The 22,407-nt window shown below is 36.6% G+C and overlaps 2 protein-coding genes across 2 annotated transcripts; one reads left to right on the forward strand and one right to left on the reverse strand.

Moving 5' to 3' along the window:
- Positions 1 to 442: 442 nt before the first annotated feature.
- On the reverse strand, positions 443 to 883 carry LOC142644148 (uncharacterized). The gene has a single exon (XM_075818825.1). It carries the CDS (start codon positions 881 to 883, stop codon positions 443 to 445), a length of 441 nt encoding a protein of 146 aa, XP_075674940.1.
- A 9,421-nt stretch (positions 884 to 10,304) lies between these two features.
- Positions 10,305 to 11,419, forward strand: LOC142644149 (B3 domain-containing protein At1g05920-like). Its single transcript, XM_075818826.1, has 2 exons — positions 10,305 to 10,397; positions 10,660 to 11,419. Exons 1-2 carry the CDS (start codon positions 10,305 to 10,307, stop codon positions 11,308 to 11,310), a joined length of 744 nt encoding a protein of 247 aa, XP_075674941.1. The 3' UTR covers positions 11,311 to 11,419.
- Positions 11,420 to 22,407: the final 10,988 nt, after the last annotated feature.

Raw genomic sequence — 22,407 nt, forward strand, 5'->3', positions numbered from 1 at the left:
AAAATTTTACCTGTCTTTTACCTTGGGGCAACAGGCCAACGATGTCAAGTCCCCATTGGGCGAATGGCCATGGGGAGGTTATTGTCGTGAGTCTCTCAAATGGGATGCATTGAATGTTCCCAAATTTCTGGCATTTGTCGCACTTCTTGACGAACTCCTTTGCGTCCTTCTACAAGGTAGGCCAAAAGTAGTCCATTTGGATAACTTTGCTGATTAGGGATCTCAAGCCTGCATGGTCTCTGCAAATTTCTTCATGGATCTCTTCTAGGAAATACTTAGCTTCCTCCTCGTTGAAGCACTTCAGGTAAGGCATGGAGAAGCCTCTTTTATACAGAGTGCCATTCAGGATCGTGAACCTTGCTGCCCTCTTCCTGACCTTCCTGGCCTCTTCGTTGTCTTGTGGAAGTCGTCTGTCCTAAGGGAAGGATTGGATCGGGGTCATCTAGCTGCTTTTGCTCTGGATTGCAAAGGTGGGGACTTCTTCAATGCTAGGACATTTCTGGACTTCAATCTTCAAGTCTGTACTGGTTGGTCTTGCTTCTGACAACGACCATTTCAGTAGCTCATCTGCCCCCATATTTTGGCTTCTAGGGATCTGTGTGAACTCCACCTGATCAAACTCCTGTGTCAGAAGTTTTGTCAACCTTAGGTATTTTTGCATCCTATTGTCCTTTGTTTCGAACTCCCCATTTATTTGTCCTACGACGAGCTTTGAATCACTATGGAGGAGCAAGTTTTTAATTCCTAGTGCCTTCCCGACCTTTAGTCTCGTCAATACCCCTTTGTATTCGGCTTCATTGTTGGTGGGCAAGAATGTTAGCTGGACTCCGTATTTGAGCGTCTCTCCCTTTAGGGTGATGATAATGATTCCTACTCCGCCCATTTTTCGGACTGACGACTCGTCAGTCTGGATCGTCCATCATTCCCCTTCGTCTGCAGCTCCCTCCTCGTCTGGGATTGTAAATTCAGTGATGAAATCTGCCAATACCTGCACCTTAATGGCTGTCCTGGGTGGTATTTAATGTTGAATTGGCTGAGCTTGATAGCCCACTGGATCATCCTTCTTGCAGCCTCGGGCTTGTTCATCGACTTCTTTATAGGTTGGTCCGTCATTACCAAGATAAGATTCGCCTGGAAGTAGGGGCTCAGCTTGCGTGAGGCTATAATCAAAGCGAATGCAATGTTCTCTATAAGTGGGATCTTGGCTTCTGCCCCTTGGAAAGCTTGGCTGACATAGTAAACTAGAAGCTGTCTTCCGTCCTCTTCTCAAATCAAGGCAGCGCTTACAACAGTAGTTGACACTGCTAAGTACAAATACAAGTTTTCTCCCTCATTGGATGGGCTCAGGAGGGGTGGATTGCTCAGGTAGCACTTGAGTTCCTGGAAAGGTTCCTCACACTTGTCCGTTTAAGTGAAGGCTTGCTTTAGAGTTTTGAAGAAGGGCAGGCATTTGTCCGTCGTTTTCGAGACGAATCTGTTGAGCGCTGCTATCCTCCCTGTGAGCTTCTGGACTTCCTTTACGGTCTTAGGGAATGTCATCTCTAGTATAGCTCGCACCTTTTCTAGGTTCACTTCTATTCCCCTCCGAGACACTATGAACCTTAAGAACTTCGCTGACGCTACCCCAAAGGCGCATTTGTTGGGGTTTAACTTCATCTATTATTGCTTGAGTGTTGTAAACGTCTCTTGGAGATCGTCTAGGTTAATAGACTCTTCTTTGCTCTTGACGAGCATGTCGCCCACATACACTTCCATGTTCCTCCCAATTTGCTGATTGAACATTTTGTTTACTAATCTTTGGTAGGTTGCTCCTGCATTTTTCAGCCCAAAGGGCATCACCTTCTAGCAGTAGAGCCCTTGGCTTGTGATGAACGCAGTTTTCTCTTGATCTTCTTCTGCCATTTTTATCTATTTGTACCCCGAGCATGTGTCCATAAAGGTTAGGAACTTATATCCTGCAGTGAAATCCACCAGCTGGTCTATTCTTAGCAGGGGGAAGCTGTCCTTTGGGCAGACCTTGTTTAGGTTTGTGAAGTCCATGCACATCCTTCATTTCCCATGTGCTTTCTTTACAAGGATGACATTGGCCAGCCAGTCCGGATAGTAGACCTCGCAGATGAAGCCCACTGTTAGTAGTTTATTTACCTCGTCCATGATAGCCTAGTTCCGTTCTGGAGCAAAGACTCATCGTCTCTGCTGAATGGGCTTTTTCTCGGGGTTAAAATTTAACTTGTGCTTGAAAATCTCTGTGAATATGCCTGGCATGTTCTCGTGACTCCAAGCGAAGATGTCCAAGTTCTCCCTAAGGAATTGGACTAGTTTCTTTTTCATGTCTATACTTTTGGTCCTCCCTACTCTTGTGGTCTTTATTGGTTCTCCGTCTACCAGCTCCACGGTCTCTAAGGCTTCCACATTTTCCTCTTCTTTCTCCTCGATCATCCATGTGTGGTTTTCCTTTGCAACCAACACTTCTTGGTAGCACTCCCTAGCCAATACTTGATCTTCTTTTACTTCACCTACACCATTTTTCGACAGAAAATTTACCTTCAGGCAATAGATGGACGTGGCCATCTTCCAGCGATTGAGTGTGAGCCTCCCAATGATCACATTGTATGAGAAGGGGAAATCTACCACTAGAAAATCCAAGTGACGAGTCAATTGTCACGGATATGACCCCACTGTGATCGTCAACGTCACTATGCCTTTGGGATACACCTTGCCCCCACTGAAGCTAACGATAGGGGACTCAAAATGGCGCAGCCTTCCTAGATCTAACTTTAGCTGTTGAAAAGCGGAGAGATAGATGATGTCTGCAGAGCTGCCATTATCTATGAGGACTCTCCTGGTATTGAACCCTTCTATGGTAAGCATTATGACTAGGGGGTTGTCGTATGGCTGATTTACTCTTTTGGCGTCTTCTTCTGAGAAGAACATATCCCTGTCCATCAGTTTTTGTTTCGAGGGTGGTGTCTTGTGGATGTTGTTCACCTGCTTTTGATATGATTTCCTAAGATACCTTAACGATCCTCCTGTTGACGGTCCTCTTGTGATCGTGTTGACACCCCATTTTGCAACCCGTATTTAACCTCCTATAGAGGGTAAAAGGGTAATTTCGCCTTGAAAATATTCATCTTGATTCTGGTCATTAGATCCTTAATCTCATTTCACCAAAATGATCTTGATATTGTAATGATCAAATCGACTAGTCATAAGCCCTAATCAGACCATCAGATTGAAAGTTATCATCAAATCAAGTTTTAATGGTCGAGATGCATTATCATAAATTGAGTTCGACTATATGTAATTATGAACAATTGATTTCAATTGATTATAATTATAATCAATTTGAGATTAATTATGTGTCATAATTTGATTGGTTAGAACTACATTTTATGGTAAGGTTGCATACACCTAATTAACTAGATAATTAAACATTAATTATTCAATGAATAATTTGTGCAATTATCTTTTAATTAGAGAAAATTTGGAATAAATTAAGTCTGAAATGAGAGTGGTTGGAGCCATTTAATATTAATTGAGGCTAATTTGGGACCTATTAATGTTAATTGTGCTGAAATCATTTTCTAACAAATGACTTCTGCTCACCATTTCATCGATATCTCTCGAAATATTTTGAATCTGTGAATGAGGTTAATTTTTCCAGAAATTAGACATCCGGGGCTTCAATTTGAGCACAAGAACGAGACAATTCCGATCAGAATTGAGTTAGATATGATTTTTCGAAATTGGCTTTACAAGCTGTTACAGCAGCTACGGGAAAACTGAATTTCGGCTTGCTCCTCACTCCCACCAATCTCTACATTTAATGCACCAGATTTTCCCAAAGGCTAAAATGAGGTCTAGGTTCATGATTCTTTGTCAACCCTCATTAAATGGTCTTCCATTCATATTTCCTCAACTACTACTATATAAACCCTCCTCTCCTCCATTCCAAGACACACAAAAAATCCCCTCTCTTGAGTTCTAGTGAAGTTGAGTGGTCTTGTCATATTTTGGTCTTCTTGAGACTCAAGGTATTGAGTGAGACTCACTCTTCCTCTCATAACTTTTCTTTTCCTCCACCCTAAGACCTCCCTCAAGAGTCTCCTCATCCACCATATAGATATTGCATAAAGGTATAATCCATTTCCCTAATTGTTTTTTTGTGCTGCCATGATGAAAGTTTAAGATTAAAGCATGATAATAATCATTTAAATTCCTTTGAATATGTTTGAATGTTCTTATATGTTCTTCACATGTTCTTGGTTGTTCATCACATGTTTATGCATAACACTAGTTTCAATCTTAAATCCACATCAAAAACATAAAAAATATGTTTGTTTAATAATTCTTTTAAATTCTTGAATCTAGGATATCACCATCCACACACATTCACTAGAATTTATTTTTCAATCTAAATGAAATGCTTAATAAATTGAACTAGGGTTTATCACATGCACACACTTTAAATTCAACAATAAAATTGATTGATAACATATTAGATGATGTGATATGAATGTTGGCCACCATAGTCTAGAAGACCGGTTTCACCGGGCAAGGTGGGTGCCTAACACCTTCCCACCTTGTAACATAGCCTCTGAACTTAGATTAAGGGTTGATAAGACCAATGTTTATCCTTGTAATTTTCAATTTTTAGATTGTAACTAGGAAACAAAGCTATGTACTTTATCTTAGATTGTATCTAGGACCAAAGCCATGTAATTTTCCTATGATCAATGTAAATTCAATTGAAAATTAATAAAATGAGGAATTTTTCAATTTTGGTTTTCTTATTTATCCCAATAATTAAATAAGTGGTGACTCTATTGTAAAACCCTTAATCTAAAAGGAAAAATATAACTAGTCGAACCTCCATTTTGAGAGGCAATAACACGACTCCACCCATTCACGTGAGTTTAGCCTAACACTCTATAATACGAGCTGGGGGCGCAGTCTCCCACATATCGTTTTTATCTCCCCGATCACACTTGTTGGTCGTTGAGAAGCGTGATCTTCGTCTCTTGGAGAGGCTTCACGTTTATCCTTTTCTTCGTCCCTAGACTTGCTGGGTTCTCCTTTCTTCAAAAACCTCTGTAACTTCCCTTTTCGTATGATTTCCTCTATCTGCTCCTTTAAGTCCATTCAATTTTTCTGAGTAATGGCCGTGATCCTTGTGGAAACGACAGTATTTCTTCTTGTCACGTACATTAGGGGATGAATGCAATGGTCTTGGCCCCTTGAGGTAGTGCTCATCTTTAATCTGTGCCAAAATTTTGTCAACAGGCATAGCTAAAAGAGTGAATTTTACCATCCGAGGAGCTTTATCGTCTTTCCTTTTACCTTTGTCGCTATTCTAACGATTTGAATGCTCCCTTTTTCATCCTCTACAATCATCTTCCTTCTTTCCTTTGTCATTGGACTTTTCCACGCCTTTTATCGTTGCTAAGGCATCTTCGACGTTCATGTACTTTTGCGTCTTCAGAAGCAACTCTGCATCATCTTTGGGGGATTCTTCGCTAGTGAGACCACGAATTCCCTAGATTTCAACTCAGCTTTAAAGGTTGTTAGCTGCACCTTGTCATCATCCTCGTTGACCTCTAAAGTTTTTTGAGTGAATCGTTTTACGTACGACCTTAAGGTCTCATTTTCTCCTTGTTTGATGGTAAGTAAGTGGTCTGCTGGCCTTCTCGGGCGCTGTCCCCCGACGAAGTGACGTAGGAAGGAATTGCCCAACTGCTCGAAGCTATCGATGGACGATGCTAGTAACTTCGTGAACCACTCCCTTGTAGCTCCCTTGAGAGTGGTGGGGAAGGAGTGACACAATATCTCGTCAAGAGGCTGTTGAAGGCCTAGAGTCGTCTTGAAAGTGTTGAGGTGGTCCAGGGGGTCTTTTAGCTCGTCGAATGGCTCAAGTTGGGGCAGGCAAAATTTTGACGGTACCGGGCATTCCCGGACTGCCACTGTGAAGGGTGAATCTGTCATCCTGACCATTCTATCCAGACTCCGGTCTGTTTTCCCCTTTATGGCACTTTTTAGCTCGTCCATCTCCTTTCTCATTTTTCGGAGAAGATCTGAGCTTGGTCCTTCTAGAGTAGTCGCTTGCTGGCGATCACTTCTTCTTTGGCTGTCTCCCTCATCATCTCGGTTGGTCCCAGAACAGTTGTCTTCCTGCTAAAGTCGTAGCCTCATCTCTTGGTTCTATCTGGTAAGCTCTTCCACACTAGCTGTAAGTGCCTGGATTTGCAGAGCCAATACTACAGTATCTTGGTTGGACTTGATTTGAACTCAGAAACTGACTGGAACTATGCTTTCGAACCTTAGTGCGAAAATGTCATTCCCACAAACGACACCGAGTTGATGATGCAAAAATCGTCAGAAATGTAGGTTCGTCTAGATAGAGTTGAATCCTCATCACTGAACCTGCAAATGTGATGTAAAGCTTTCCTCAGATGGTCACCGGTGTTGTGCCTTCCACAGAGCCTCCGATAATAAAGTTAGTGATAGAAGCTTTTTAGGAAGTAAGAGAGCTCAGAATATCAAAATTACGTGCGCTATAATGAATATCAGTTGGATGTATGTACTTGGTCTGGTCTTGATGGACTTGTATATATAGCTTCATAGTTTCTAGTCATTGGGGCTTTAATTGTGGCTTTAGTGTCCTTTGTGTAACACTTCAGGGTTTATTAATGTGGGTGTTGATGAGCTTCCAACGGTATGATAACTAATTTGTAACTGACTGAGGCATTAAAACTCCTTATTAATGATTCGCTTGCATTCGTCCATGTCGTGGCAGGGTGGACGAATATTCTTAATGAGGTCGTCTGGGCAGAAGAGTTCGTCGGTCCCATAAAAAAGATAACAACTTAAAACACAAAATTAAATCGCATTAACCCAAAGTAGAGTTCTAACTAACACAAAAATTATTATATACTATATGTATAATGCAGTAAGATAATATTTAACAATCAAAGAGAATAAAAAGGTAAAAAATTAAAACACAAAACTAAATCGCATTAACCCAAAGTAGAGTTCTAACTAATACAAAAATTCATCAACCTAAAGTAAGGATGCAAGAAAAGTAAAAAATCAGACAAAATGAAAAACAAATAGAGAGAGAGGCAACCTTTTTTGTGTGAAAAAAATATGCATAGAATGGAAGGAAAAATGTCAAATTTATAGTAAGATGATGAGAATAAGAATAGTCAAAATAAAGGAAGATAAAAAGATAGAGAATGAGTGATATTAAAGTAGAAAGTAGTGGTAAGATGAAAAGATAAAAGAGAGGGAGAAAAGTTGAAAAATTAATAAGAAAAATAATGGTTAAAAGATATTTTAATTTTTAAATAATTGAGCATTTAAGTCGCCTTAAATGAATAAATGTTACTCTTCAGTTTTTAGATATATGTAGATGATCATGCTAAAATAAGAAGGGTCATACTTACAAATAGGTTCTTGTCAACCTCTTGGTTATCATAATTGAACATGAAATCAATAGATGAATGATTGTTTTGTTATGTACATTGAAAAAGATGTAACTGATAAAATTAATAATGAAGCTATCATACAATGATTTTAAAATATGAAGACTCGTAGAAGAAAATTTTAAAAATTTAAGTATTAATTTAATTTTTGTGTGTGTGTGATGCCAATATATTCAAGTTTTATTTTTATTAAATTTTATTTAATTTAAGTTTTTTAGTTGATGCCTTTGCCAAGGAGTTCTCTATCTTTGAATAAACAGTAGTTAATCCACATCGTACTGTCATATGGACTGTCATATGCTTCATATTCAGTCCCATATTTCTCCGATCTTCATGTCATATGGATTCAGCACCATGTTTCTCCAAATTTCTCCAATCTTTCAGCTCCTCTAGAAGAAAATTTTTAAGTATTTATTTGTGTGTGATGTTAATATATTCAAGTTTATTTTTATTAAATTTAAGTTTTTTAGTTGTTGTCAACTTATCAGCACTTCTATTATTATGGTCAATTTCTCCAATTATTCATGTCATGCGTTTCTATTATGGTCAATTTCTCCAATCTTCATGTCATATGGATTCAGCACCATATTTCTCCAAATTTCTCCAATCTTAATATTCAGCTTCTCTAGAAGAAATTTTTTAAGTATTTATTTGTGTATGATGTCAATATATTCAAGTTTATTTTTATTAAATTTAAGTTTTTTAGTTGTTGTCAACTTATCAGCACTTCTATATATTATTATGGTCAATTTCTCCAATTATTCATGTCATGCGTTTCTATTATGGTCAATTTCTCCAATCTTATTCATGTCATGCATTTTCTATTATATTCCTCCACAATTGAAACGTCCCATAAGTATCATATTTGCTCATTATTCATGTCATGTTCTATAAGTACCATATTTGCCAATTTCTAAGTCCCATTACAATTGATTTATGGTCAATTTCTTAACAATCTTCATTCTTCAAATGGATTATTTGCTCACAATTGAAACATATTTGCCTCACAATTGAAGCGTCCCATAAGTATCATATTTGTTCATTATTCATGTCATGTTTTATAAGTAATATTTGCCAATTTCTAAATCCCACTACAATTGATTTATATGGTCAATTTCTCCAATCTTCATTCTTGTACCATGGGACTATATTTGCCTCACAATTGAAACTTGAATATGGATTATTATTTGCTCACCATTGAAACTTTTGTTCACAAGTATTTTAGCCGTCAAGTTCTTGTTCTCTTTCTTCTTCTTTTTTGAGAAGGGTTCTCTTTCGTCTTGAGTAGTCATTATCTGCCTTTTTTTTTTGGCAATCTCATTTGAGGGGTTTAACTTTGACGAAGATAAGAGGCAAGAAAGAGGGGTAGTAACTGAAGTTGGATAAATTAATGGCAAAGAAAATTGGAACATAAGAACAACAATTTTATGAAGAATACCAAGAGGTTGGCAATATATGTATATATATGTGTGTGTATTTCTCAAAAAAAAAAAAAAAAAAAGAAACTACTAAATTTTGTAGAAGTAGAAATGACATCTAAGTTGCACGACACGATGGGATTTCAGTAAGTGCTAAAAGCCTTTGTTTTTATAGCTTCCCCATTTTCCATTTAATTGAGGCTGACAATGGCTCATGTATTAACACTGACCCATCTTTTATACAACAGTAAAAATAGGTTAATGTGATTTTTGGGGTAACAGTAAAAACAACTTAATGAAAAGACATGATATGGATCGAAATTTTGGACCATGTTCATATTGAGGAACTTCAATACTTGTGTTGATGGAACTTCAATACTTGTGTTGGACCCATATTGATGGAACTGGAACTTCAATACATGTGTAGGACCCATATTGATGGAACTAAATACTTGCGTTGATGGAATTGAAACACTTTTCAATTGAACTTTTGTCCAACACATGATATCGATCGAAATTTTGGACCATGTTCATATTGAGGAACTTCAATACTTGTGTTGATGGAACTTCAATACTTGTGTTGGACCCATATTGATGGAACTGGAACTTCAATACTTGTGTTGTGGACCCATATTGATGGAAATGGAACTTCAATACTTGTGTTGGATCAATATATGGAACTTCAAAAATACGTATGTTGTGGAGCCATATTGATGGAACTGGAACTTCAATACTTGTGTTGGATCAATATATGGAACTGGAACTTCAAAAATACCTGTGTTGTGGACCCATATTGACGGAACTGGAACTTCAATATGGTCAATACTTGTGTTGGATCAATATATGGAACTGGAACTTCAAAAATACCTGTGTTGTGGACCCATATTGATGGAACTGGGACTTCAATATGGTCAATATTTGTGTTGGATCAATATATGGAACTGGAACTTCAAAAATACCTGTGTTGTGGTCCCATATTGATGGAACTGGAACTTCAAAAATACCTGTGTTGTGGGCCCATATTGATGGCACTGGAACTTCAATATGGTCAATACCTGTGTTGGATCAATATATGGAACTGGAACTTCAAAAATACCTGTGTTGTGGACCCATATTGATGGAACTGGAACTTCAATACTTGTGTTGGATCAATATACGGAACTGGAACGTGGCAAACTTCTCAGCATTTTCTATTATATTCCTCCACATCTAAGGAATCTCACGTATATCTCATCAAATATGAATGATGCTGTCAAGCTCTTTATAAAGAGGCTCAGACTTTGGTTTTTCTCACACCAACCGACTAAGCAATCCATTTTTTTTTTTCTTCTGGTTTCTCTCTTGCTGCTTTGTTCTCCCTTCTCATTGCTTTCTACGTCTCTGCTTCTCAAATTTCTCAATTGGCATGGACAAGCCTAATATCGTCTGTGAGTTTCGTTCTAAGTTTCTCTTCAAATCCACTTGGGGTGCTTACAGACGAAGATCAAAGCCTTCCCTTGTGAGTTTCACTTTTACTACTGTGATGGATAAAAAGCTTGAGCTCCACTCATGAAACACTTGTTTATATTTGTTTGTTTAACAAACAAGTAAAGTTGAAGCCTAAATTTAACTTACAGAGACTATCAAAAGAGCCAAAATTTTGACGTTTCCGTGCTTCTTATTCTAATATAAACGTTTAATGGTTAGCATAAGATTTACTATGTATTTATTCACATCATAATTTACGAGGAACTTAAGCATTTTTCATACTTTGCTTGCAGGTTTACAGCCAACGATGGAAAGATAAAGCTATGGGGTCTCCCAACAAGTATCATCGTTATCACAAGTTTGAGGGTTTGGCTGTGCTTGCTCATGTTGCTTCACTCATTTCCATTCCAAACCAATCTGACTCTGTGCTATCTAAAGAAAAGCCACCCAAACCCAAGAGGCTGAGGATCAAACCCAGACCCAGACCCAGACCCAGAGTCACTCGGAGAGCTGGTCCTCACCCACCACCTTGCTTGCCCACCCAATTCAAGGACAAAATTAATGGGCTAAACGGCCAAGATTTGAAGCTTGTTATCCAGAAAATATTGTCCAAAACCGATATGAAGCCTCACTTTGCTCGCCTTTCCATACCAAAGGGTCAAGTGAGGACTGACTTTCTCAGCCAAGAGGACCATACCATTCTGGAGCAAAGGGAAGCAAATGAAATCAATTACAAAGGAATGGAGGTCCCCTTGATAGAGCCCAGTCTTGCAAAATCAACAATTGTTTTGAAGAAGTGGAAGTTGGGTTGCAGCAAGTCCTACATACTCAGCTCTGGGTGGCAAAAGGTTGCAGTTGACAATGGACTTGAAGCTGACAACATCATACAGCTTTGGTGCTTCAAAGTCAACCAAATTGTCCACTTGGCCCTTGTTAAGCTTTAGATTTCTGAACGTGATGTTTACTAGTTATTTTACTGTTTCATTTTAAATAGAGTGTTGTTTAGTTTATGATAGGCTACCCCAAAAAAAAAATGGTATTTCTTGCAGAAAAAAAAAAGGTATTACTTTTTGATAGTCACCCTGATAGCTGATACTAATAGTTGAGTCTGTTCTACTTTGGTTACTCTGTTCTTAGGTGTGGCTCAGCTTGTGTAAGAGAATTTGGTACGACAGTTACGAATATTATGTTTTTTTAGTTATGGATGGTGTTTACGAATTGAGTTTGCAAAATCATAACTTTTACCATAATTTTGCTACAATTTATTTATGTGGAGAATTATAAGTGGTGGATTTGTGGATTCATATGAATTCACTATTTTTACTTTACCACTTACAGCTTGCTACATGAACAAGTTATAATAAAAATTATGATAAAATTAGTGGTTCTAGCATTTTTCTTAGGAATTTTAAAGTTTTGAGTTGCAAATTTTCTAAATCCTTGTGCATGCATTTGACCACAAAATAAAATTTCCTCCAATAGATAACAATTATCTGCAGTAACAATTGTGTTGATTTTTGAGGTTTACTTATTAGTATTATAATAATATTATTATTAATAATTGCAATTGTATGAATGTTTTTGGGGATTCTTGATGGTAATTAGTCTAGAAATCATTCATTATTATACCATGATGTTTTTGTGGATAAAATATCCTATGAATTTTAATACTTCTGATAAAAAGTAAAATTTGACACAGACTATTTATAAAAGGAAATAACCACTAAAGTACCAAACCATTCATTATACCAAACTCTCAAGTGACGCATTATTGATTGATGACACATTGATATTCCACATTCAATTCTGTATATTACGAAGAATATTTGATTGATTGGATTTTCAGTCATCTAGACAATTATTATTAATCAAAATCGCTAGAAAGTTTACATCATTTGATGCGATCAAGACCTTTACAAAAAATCAGGTCCGTCTCTAAACTTGTTGTGGGCTCTAAACGCGCACACATGAATAGCGAAAATTACGGAGTATTGTTTTTATGATGATGATGATGATGATGCATGGATGGATGGATGAACCAAAATTAATCAAAGCAATAATGTAATGAGTTACTTCAAAAGCATAGAATATAAAGCACATTCTCCTCTTCATTAATTCTCACTGACTCCTTTTTTTTTTTTGTTTTTTGTTTTTTGAGAAAATACTCGTTTTAATCTACTGTAACTGGATATTTTGGTTCAATGCATTTCAATCCAAGCTTTGAGAGGACTCTCTCTAAAAAAATGAAGAGCGTCCCTAAGGATAGTTTCCTCTCTAGGGAGGAAGAAGTCGAACTAGCCCGTAGTAACAAGAAAGTCAAGGAAGTTCACCATGCGGACTTCAATCTAATCAGGGAGGAGGGGTCTCTCAGGCAGGACAGAGTTGGAAGGAATAGTTTGTCATTCAAGGATAAACTTTTGGGAGAAATACCAGGAGCTTATAACCAGGCCTTTGAGTTATATGGTCAAATGGAGGCTGATGAAGAATCAGATGATGAGGTGGCTGAACTGCGAGAGGGAGTTGCAGCGGTTAATCTATCCAAGGAGGTAAAGCAACGGATTAGAGCTCCCTGGGTGAACTCTTTGATTGTTAGAGTATATGGTAGGTCGGTGGGCTCCCATTTCTTGCAAGCAAGGCTTACTACTATGTGGAGGCCATCGGGGAGGATGGATATCATTGATCTTGGGCAGGAGTTCTATCTGGTCCGGTTTGGGCTGAAAGAAGACTTCTCAGAAGTGCTAGAAAAGGGTCCATGGTTTATTGGAGAACATTTTCTCTCCATTAGGCCATGGGGGCCTAGCTTTAAACCTACGCTGGGGTCATGCACCTCACCCGCTGTTTCTCTGATCATTGTCCTGTGTTGATGGAGTCCAAGCCCAGGTCTACCTTGTTCTTAGAGAGGCCATTCAAGTTCCAGAGTTTCTGGTTATCTGATCCTTCCTTCCCTTCAGTGGTTTCTAATGCCTGGAGAAATTCAGCCCCTCTATCATCGAAAGGTTCTCAAAAAATGCAGACCACTGGAACAAGTCTCAATTTGGGAATATTTTTGCCAAGAAAAAGAATTTGATGGCTAGGTTGAATGGGATTCAGTGCTCTATTGCAATTCGTCCGTCAGATTCTCTAATTAAGTTGGAAAAGAAGCTCCAAGTAGAGCTGGAATCAGTGCTTGCTCAGGAAGAAGAGCTGTGGGCGTTAAAATCAAGATTAAACTGGATGGTGTTTGGTGATCGTAATACATCCTTTTATCACATGTCAGCCATCGTGAGAAGGAAAAGAAACAAGATCTAAGCAATCAAAAACAGTGTAGGTGAATGGCTGTTAGATGAAAGAGAGGTAATGGAGCACATTAGGGAAAGCTTTATGGAGCTCTACTCCACATCTCATAGCCAATCCTCTTGGTCTGCTCAGAGTCCAACTAGGTGGCAGCTTGGTTTGACTGAAGAAGAAAAAAATGGTCTAGATTGTGAAGTGACAGATGAGGAGATTAAGGCTGCTCTTTGGTTGCTAAAAGCTAACAAAGCTCCGGGGCAGGATGGGTTGCATGCGGGATTCTTCCAACGGTTTTGGTTAGTGGTGGGAGACTCAGTTAAAGAAGAAATTAAAAAGGTTTTTGAGGATAGGAAAGTTCCTGGTTATTTAAACAAAACCCATATTGCACTTATTCCAAAGATCCAAGGGCCTGAGACTATTGGAAATTATAGGCCCATCAGTTTGTGTAATACGGTCTACAAGATAATTACTAAGATTATTGTGGCCAGGTTAAGACCTTTTTTGAGTGGGATTGTTTCCCCATTCCAATCTGCCTTTGTGCCAAGTAGAAAGGGGATAAATAATGCAATAATTGTGCAGGAGTTAATTCACACCATCAGCAGGAAAAGGGGGAAAGTAGGTAGCATGACAATTAAAATAGATCTTGAAAAAGCCTATGATAAGTTGGAGTGGAGTTTTATTCGGGATTCTCTGTATCGAGCCAATCTTCCAGGAAGCCTTATTGACATTATTATGAGCTGTGTCACTTCAGCTAGCACCTCAATTCTTTTCAATGGGGGCAGTCTTGAAGAATTTAGTCCTTCAAGGGTATAAGGCAAGGGGACCCCCTCTCTCCCTACCTTTTCATTCTTTGTATGGACTATCTTGGGCATTTGATTGCTGAAAAATGTGAAGTTAAGTGTTGGACTCCAGTGAAAGCATCTAGAGGAGGTCCGACCTTCTCTCACTTGTTTTTTGCTGATGACATTGTATTATTTGCCAAAGTTGACCTGATTAATTGCTCCACCATTCGGGATGTGCTAGATCATTTTTGTGGCATCACAGGGCAATCGGTTAGTGAAGCAAAATTGAGGATTTTCTTTTCGCCTAATATTGATAGGGATACAAGGGAATCTTTTAGTGACATTCTTGGTTTTCAGTCCACTCCTAACCTTGGGAGATACCTTGGTATTCCCATTAAAAGTCCAGGCTCTTCCAACCAGGACTTTAATTTTGTCTTAGAAAGGGTAAAACAGAAATTGGCTGGCTGGAAGGCAAACTTGCTCTCTCTTGCTGGAAGATCAGTGTTTGTTCAAGCTTCCTCGTCCACCATTCCAAATTATGTGATGCAATGCACCTCTCTTCCAAGTAAAGTTCTGGACGGCATTGACCAAGTCAATAGAAACTTCCTTTGGGGAACATCTGATCAGGCCAAAAAAGTGCATAGGGTTGGCTGGGATAAGATCCTAAAGTGGAAGGTGGTTTGGGTTTGCAGTCGGCTAGGGGTAGAAATATCGCTTTGCTCGCTAAGTTGAATTGGAGGTTCTATACGGAGGGCGATTCTCTTTGGGCTAGAGTTTTAAAGAATAAGTATTGTTCTCAGCAAAGAGTCCGTTCAAGGAATTGTGATAAATTGCCTTGTTCCCAAATCTGGTCTGGCATGAAGAAAAGGAAGAGTGTCTTCACTCAAGGCATTCGGTGGCTGCCTGGAAGGAATAACAATCTCAGCTTTTGGAACGACAAATGGCTAAACCAGGGATCTTTGAGACATTTAATTCAAGGACCTCTGCCCTTTGCTAGAGAGGAAGATAAAGTGAAAGATATGGTGTCTGGTGTGGGATGGAATTGGGCAAAGATTCCTTTTGATCTTCCTCCAAGCTGCAAGAAGGAAATCCAATCAACCCCTTTTGCCTTGACTGGTCCAAGTCAAGATAGATTAATCTGGATGGGATCTCGAGATGGGGAATTTGACCTTAAGAGTGCTTATAGATGTGCTGCTGATTTGAGTCCGACTTGTCTTTTTCATGGGAGCTGGGTTTGGGCTATTAAAACTCTGCCAAGAATTCAGTCATTTTTATGGAAGTGTTGCCATGACGGTATCAGTGTCAAAGATCGTCTGGTGGCTAGGGGGATGGAAATGGACCTAACATGCCCTTTGTGCCACAATGATGTTGAAACAATTGGCCATGCATTAAGGGACTGTCCTGTCAGTAGGCATACTTGGAATACCCTTGGAATTCCTCATAGCAGCAACACCTTCTTTTCTCAGAACATTCATTCTTGGTTGGCAGAAAATTGTACCACTGAGAGAGGGTATGCGAGGTGTTCTATTCCTTGGAAGGTGCTCTTCCCTTTTGCGGTTTGGTTAATTTGGAACAGTAGAAACCAGGTGGTTTTTAAAAACAAAAATTCCAACTGGAATCTGGCTGAAGATATAATCTAGAGGGCTAGGGAATATTTTTACTAAGCCTATTTTCCTAAGGTGGCAGCAACTCGGATGGTCAAGCAGATCAGGTGGGAAAGGCTAGCTCGAGAGTAGGTGAAGCTTAATACTGACGATTCGTCGCTAGGAAATCCTGGTCTGGCAGGAGGTGGGGGTGTTATTCGGGATGAGGAAGGGAATTGGATAGTGGGTTTTGCAAGGAATATTGGTATCACAACCAGCTTCCAAGTTGAATTATGGGGCCTTCGTGATGGCTTATCTTTGTGTGTAGAGTGTAATTTTAGTGTTGCAGAAGTGGAGTTAGATGCTAGATCTGTTTTAGATGTTATTTCCTCCCCCATTTGCTTTAACAGCATAATTACTCCTCTGGTGGCTGACTGTAAGCAGCTGGCTGCTTGCATCCCCAGGATCATTTTCAAACACTGCTACCGTGAAGCGAACAGGAGCACTGATAAACTTGCTAGGATGGGGGCTGTCCAGGAAAGTCCTTTTATTATTTTCTTAAGTCCGCCTGTGGACGTTGCTCGTGTTTTTAATTCTGAGATGTTAGGTGTTTTCTTTGCCAGGGAATGCCCTGAGACTGTGTATCCGGTTTAGTCTTTGAATTCAATTCTTCATTTACCAAAAAAAAAAGGACTCTCTCTAGCTCAAGTCTCAACGTGCCACTTTACTTGTCTAAAAAAAAAAAGTGTCACTACCCTTTTTGGGGACTCTCCGAAGATAACTTAGGCTGAATTTTTTGGGCCAAAATGGGCAAATGCCCTTTTCGCACAAAAAAAAAAAAAAACAGCATTATGCCCCATTTTTCAAACTAATTAGGGAAATACTCCTTTTTTGAAACTCGATTTTCTCAAAATTGAGTTAAGCCCTATAGCGACGTTTTAAGGAGCCTATAGTGACGTTTTTAAGGACCTATAGCGGCGTTTTGTAACTCGAGCTCCATGATTTCGAGTTATATGTAAAAAAAAAAAGAAAAAAAAAAGACAAACTTGTATGGAACTCGAGTTCATGAATCTCGAGTTACAAAATACCGTTATAAGTTCTTAAAATGTCACTATAGGCTCCTTAAAACGTCGCTATAAGGCTCTAGAATTTTTTTTTTGGAAACACGATTTTCTCAAAATCAAATTTCAAAAGAGAGATATTTCTCTAATTAGTTTAGCAAAGGAGGCATTTGCCCTTTTTTTTTTGCACGAAATGGGCATTTGCCCATTTTCGCCGAATTTTCTATGTCATGCATAACCTGAATAATGGTCCCTCTCTTTTGGACCTCATGTTATGGCTTTCTTCACATCCTTAATTGTTTTCTGTATTTTTTGATTTTTTAGAGACTCAAAGTTAAGGGCGAAATTAAGAAATTATGTTTGGGAGGCTGAGACTAAACTATTATATTAACTAGTATGTAACATGAGCTTTTACACGAGAATTTGTCAATTTTAGTGGTGTTAAGAGTTATTTTATATTACCACCGCGCAGCCTTGGTGCGGTGGTCACTCTACAAGTATAAATGCTTGTGGAGTGTGAGGGGGTAAGGGTCGGGGTTCAAGTCTCCAGGAGGAAGCTTCACACACATATACACCTAGTTTAGGCTAGAGTAGAAATTTTATCTTATGTAAAAAAAAAAAAAAAATTATTTTATATTTATTTTATTTATTATTTTTGTCAAAATATGTAAAATTCCTTAAGTCATAGGATTAGCTAAAAATCATGATAAAATTTGATTAATAAGATGTAACAACACTTGATATATATTTGTGTGTTAATTCTTCAACATTATCATTTTTTTTAAAGAATTGTGGCGGTGCCTAAACTTCTTTGCATTTTTTTAAGAGAAGTAAATTTTTTTAAGATTTCTTTTAGTTATAGGATAATGATCATTAATTCCTTCTAAAGAAGTAATTTTTTTCAGAAGTATTTTAGTAGTATGACAATGATTTTGACAAAGTTGGTTATGCTACCGTTGCCACGTGCTAAACGTATGCCAAATTGACTATGCCACTTGTTATTATGTGAGACAATTTAAGCTTTTAATAAATTTTATTGAAATCAGCCCTAGTAGGAAGAACATAAGTCTTTTAATTATAGGCTAATGATATCTACAAAGGTAGTTATGACACTCAGATAAAATTGATACAATATTAGTGATACCATGAGACAAAGATATTTATAAAGTTGGTTATGCCCCTTGACAAAATTTAAACAAATATTTGCTATACCACATATCAATACATGAGACAATTTAGAGTTTTTAAGGTTCGCCTTAGAATGGAATTAGACACATGAGACAATTTAGAGTTTTTAGGGTTTGCCTTGAAATGGAATTAGATATCTAGACCTCAAAAATTGATACTTTGTTGAATCTTAGAAAGGCATAAAAATTGGAAACGAAATTGAAATAAAACACAAAAGAGTTCTTTAAAAAAAATGAAAACATAAAATCTAAAACACTTCTACATTTTGTTATATATATTTTTTAATGCTGAGTCGTTATTTAATTAAAGAGAGAAAATACATAAAGAAAAACTTAACTTTTGTCACAACTGATTTGGATTTTAAAATTAACATTTGATTAAATCTTAGAAAAATGAACCCAAAAAAAAAAAAAAAAAACATTTGTGGAAACAGGAAAAAACACAAACCTGAAAATGCATATTATTGACGTTAATCCTGCAAAAGACATTGGAAATTTTGGTCTACTAAGAGATCTCATATATGTTCCAAAAGCCCAATAAATGATCTCATAGAGAAAGCAAACACGACTAATTTGTCTAAAATGTACAAACGCTAACCCACTCATGCGTGATCTTAGAAGGAAATTGTGTAGTCGTAGCTTCCATTGCAAACATTCTCCCCTACGCTCAAATACCAAAACCCCACAAACCTTACTGCCAAAACAATCTCACTCTTCACCAACTCTCTACTAGGACGAAGCCCAAAATCACTACATAAATGATATTTTTATCACTCAAACACTCACTATCAGGGTGGTTGATACTGTACCAGTACCGGCCGTACTGGCCAGTGCATCGGTACCGGTACACTTCTATTTTGTACCGGAAAAAATACCGGCCGTACCAACCGCGTACCCGCCATACTAGCCAATTTCGGGCAATACCGGCCGGTACCGGATGTACCGGTCGGTACAGAAAAAAGCTTCTTTTTTTTTGTAATTTTTGAATTTTTGTAAGGGCATAATGGTAACTTATTTACATTAATTTATTAATATTATTTGTTTTCTTAGAATGCAATGAACAACTAAGCTTTCTATTTTTTATATTGTGTTTTTTTTTTTCTTTTAATTGATACTAAAGTCTAAAACTATGAATAATTTGTTCTGAATTGAGGTAATATTTTATGATAAACTTTTATATTTACTATAATATAAGTAAAATATTATATGCTTATAAACATAGTTCTAGAGATTTTGGTGTGTGTGTGTGTGTGTGTATATATATATATATATATATATATATATATAAAATAGCGATAAACCCGAAACGGTACACCGGTATCCGAAATATATCGTACCGGTGGCCAAACCGGTACAACCTTCGGTACGGTATTGACTTCCTTGCTCACTGTATCTTTATGTACAAATTTCAAACCAGGCCTACAAACGAATAACTTTGATTATATGCTAGAATTGAACATGGGTCCATTGAAAATCGACGATGCAAGCACTAGATCAATAAATTATACCAAGAACTAACCTCAGCATGGCCCAAAATTCTACACCTGAAAACTAATGGGTATACGTAGGAAAAAACTATGTAAGAATATACTTTAGAGCTTTATAGTTGGGAACTATAAAGTAATAATAAAACTACAAAGTAATAATGTGCATAATCTACCTTCTGCTATCTTGGACGCTTGCAGGTTCTATTGCTCTGCCTTCGGATTTAATAAAAGTTGTAGTCTACCAAATACAATTTAGTAGTTTACCAAAGTGACATTAATATTGGAATAAAAGTCACAAACTACAATGAAAAATATTTTGGTTATGTGATGCAGGGTTAGAGAATGAGTCCCCTAACCAAGCATTCATCAGTTCCACAACTTTGCCTCTTTCCTAGTCTCCATGTCTAAAAATATTGAAACCTATTTGTCTTTGGTTGGTCTAACATATCCTCAAAAGAAGTAACTATTAAAGATACTAGTTGCAGACCTGCGCATTGCGTATGATAATTTTTTTAGACTTATCTTATAAATATATATTTTATTATTATTATTATTGTTGTTGTTGTTGTTTTACTATTGTCTATGTAACTTATGTAAAATTCTTATATGATAAAATTATCCAAATCACGTTATGTAGTAAAATAATATTATATTCTTTATAATGTAATAGGATAACATTTAACAATCAGAGAGAACAAAAAAGAAAAAAACTTAAAACACAAAACTAAATTGCATCAATTCAAAGTAGAGTTATTAAACATACAAAAAATCAATAACCTAAAGTAGAGATGCAAGAAAAATAAAAGAAATCCACCAAAAAATTGAGAGAGGGAAATAACCTTTTTTTTGGAGGGAAAATTATGCATAGAATATAGAATAGAAAAGATAATGGAAATTTTATAATAAGAGGATAAGAATAAGAAACAAAATAAATGAAGATAAAGGGAAAGAAGAAGAGTGATATTAAGGTAGTAGTGATGAATTTATTTTTATTTAATGTGAAAGGAATGAGAAATGTTGGAGAAAGGATAAATGTTAAAAAAATGAGTACGATTTTATAAGGAATTATTTATTTATTTATTTTTATTTAATTAAAACATTATATGTTTAATTTTTAAAAATTAAAAAAATGAGAGAAAATATTAATAATTTAATGATATGGAGGATATGACTGAATTTAATGGTCAATTGTTGTAGTGCTATTGGTTTTAGCTTGAATATATATTGCAACATGAAAAATGATAAACACTATCCATATAACTAAATTAAAGTTGCTTTATGATGTTGAGTTAACAACACGAATTGGTGGTCACCAGAAAGCTAAGCTTTTTTTTTTTTTTTTTTGAAAGAATAAACCTAAAAGCTAAACATGAATTGTCTTGTTTTGTTGCTTGTCATTTGGGTGAGATTGAAGTCTCGCATAAATTAATGGACCCTCATTAGACCTATCAACTATTATAGCTCTAAAGAATACCAAAAACAAAAACTTAGCATAAATCAGTACTTACCCTTTGCAAATCAAGAGGCTACACATACAATCTAACATACATCATTACCCAACAATGTTTCAACTCACCACACATCAAAGTAAACATGCAAATGAACTTTGAAATATTCATTTGGTGTTACGATTGATGGTATGTAGCTTTTAGGAAAAAATATGTAATAGTGGTAAATTAAACAACACTATTCAACTACTTAGATTTATCGTGATATAAGGAGAACATGAATGCATTATAGACCCCTTTGTTCCTTATGGCCCATAAAAAATTTAATCTATTGGAATTAAGAAGAAATAGATTTCTAAATATATAAATAGAATAATTTTTGTTAGAAGTCAATCACTGCACATAAGGAGAGAAAAAAAATATCAAATGAAAAGATAACGTATCAAGTCTAAAACGAATTTCATAGGACAAATGTCATGTTGTACAAAAATAACATATATAGAACAACTAAATAGGTGAATTCAAAGCAACCCAAACTAAGAATTTAAAGAAAAACACATGTAATAAAATCAACAATTAAAGAGAGAAAAAAACTTAAATAAAAAAACTAAATTGCATTAGCTCAATATAAAGTTCTAAAGAACACAACAATTTATCAACCTAAAGCAAAGATGAAAGAAAAAAAAATCCACCAAAAAATTGAGAGAGAGAGAGAGAGAGAATACCCTTTTTTGTGAGGGACAAGTACGTAAAAAATGGAAGAAAGAATGACAAATTTATAGTAAGAGATTGTGAATAAGAAATGACAAAAAAAAATGAAGATGAAGGGAAAGATGAAGAATGATATTAAGGTAAAGAGTAGTGGAGAGATGAAAAGTGATATTAAGGTAGAGGGTAGTGGAGAGTGGGGAGATGAAAAAGGTAAGGGCTAGAGAAAGCTTGGAGAAAGTGTAAATATTTATTAAAAAAAAGAGAGTAAATGTTAAAAAAAATTATTGGAAAATTGGAAAGAAAAATGATAATGATGTGGATGCTGATGTAACTCAATTGGAGTGTAGCAACAATAAATGCTACGCTTCAGCTTTTAGATATATATATATATATATATATATATATATATATATATATATATATATATATAAATAGATATGTATCCTATGAGGTTAAGGCTGAAAATTAAAGATCGTAGCAAGAGAAATATAGTTTGGTGCACTACCTTCCTT

The sequence above is a fragment of the Castanea sativa genome, chromosome 7, assembly GCF_040712315.1.
Source record: "Castanea sativa cultivar Marrone di Chiusa Pesio chromosome 7, ASM4071231v1".
Lineage (NCBI taxonomy): Eukaryota > Viridiplantae > Streptophyta > Magnoliopsida > Fagales > Fagaceae > Castanea > Castanea sativa.

Excerpts from the sequence above, each read along its gene's own strand:
- LOC142644148 (XM_075818825.1), bottom strand. The coding sequence starts at position 883 with ATGGGCGGAGTAGGAATCATTATCATCACCCTAAAGGGAGAGACGCTC.
- LOC142644149 (XM_075818826.1), top strand. The coding sequence starts at position 10,305 with ATGGACAAGCCTAATATCGTCTGTGAGTTTCGTTCTAAGTTTCTCTTC. Across the intron at positions 10,398-10,659 it reads GAAGATCAAAGCCTTCCCTT|GTTTACAGCCAACGATGGAA; the intron begins GTGAGTTTCACT and ends CTTTGCTTGCAG.